The 772-nt window shown below is 65.0% G+C and overlaps 1 protein-coding gene across 1 annotated transcript in view; it reads right to left on the bottom strand.

Annotated features, from left to right (window-relative positions):
• Positions 1–207, bottom strand: part of MNEG_10163 (magnesium chelatase subunit H) — a gene marked incomplete at both ends in the record, with an annotated part of 3966 nt that extends 3759 nt beyond the window's left edge. The window contains one exon of the mRNA XM_014041364.1: positions 10–207. Coding sequence (XP_013896818.1) covers positions 10–207 — 198 coding nt within the window. The remainder of the gene's footprint in view (positions 1–9) is intronic.
• Between the last annotated feature and the right edge of the window lie 565 nt (positions 208–772).

The following is a 772-nucleotide window of genomic DNA, read 5'->3' as shown; positions in this document are numbered from 1 at the left end:
CCCCCGCACCTGCTCCAGGCAGAATTCGAGGTACTTGAACAGCTCCACCAGCTGCAGGCGGTCAGCGCTCCTGAACTCGCTGCTCTGCAGCGCGCGCACCCAGGGGTCAACGTAGAGCCCCGTGAACTTGACCAGGGTCGTCAGGAAGTTGGTGCCGATACGGCCGTCCAGGCCTGTTGGGAGGGCAGCACGTTGGCATACAGGCATTGGTGTGAGGTCAGCAGCCTGTTGATCAAGAGGGTTGACCCAGAACAGCGAGGCCGTTGCCACGATTCTCCGGTCACACCCCCGTGCTGGTGGTTACCGCCCCGAGGTCCATTGCCTCACACCCACCGGTGCGGTCGCGCACAAACTCGCGCACGCAGTTGCGGGACGCCTCCGTGATGCGCTGCAGCAGGTCGACGTCCGCCAGCACGCCCCTGTTGCTGCCAGAGTAGACCTCCTCAATGTTGCGGCCGATGGCCTTGGCCAGGATGGAGGGCAGGCCCACGATGGGCTCGGGCTTCTGGTCGGGGCGGTCCAGCTCTGGAGGGGGGTTTGGGGCCCATCAGGGGGTACAGCAGTGAGCAACAGCGGGTGAGGAATGGGTAAAGCAGTAGACGCTTACACCTCACGTGGCTTCACCGCAATGGAAGCATTGGCTGACGAGGCAGCCTGCGGGATTGCTACAGACACCCACTACCTAGGGCTCACGGCAAACAACCACTCCCAGACCAGCCCCGGGGCCGCCCGGGTTGCCCCACCCCAGACCCCACCCCCACCACCACCGCCC

This window comes from Monoraphidium neglectum, assembly GCF_000611645.1.
Source record: "Monoraphidium neglectum strain SAG 48.87 unplaced genomic scaffold scaffold02205, whole genome shotgun sequence".
Lineage (NCBI taxonomy): Eukaryota > Viridiplantae > Chlorophyta > Chlorophyceae > Sphaeropleales > Selenastraceae > Monoraphidium > Monoraphidium neglectum.
This window is presented reverse-complemented; position numbering and strand designations above follow the sequence as displayed.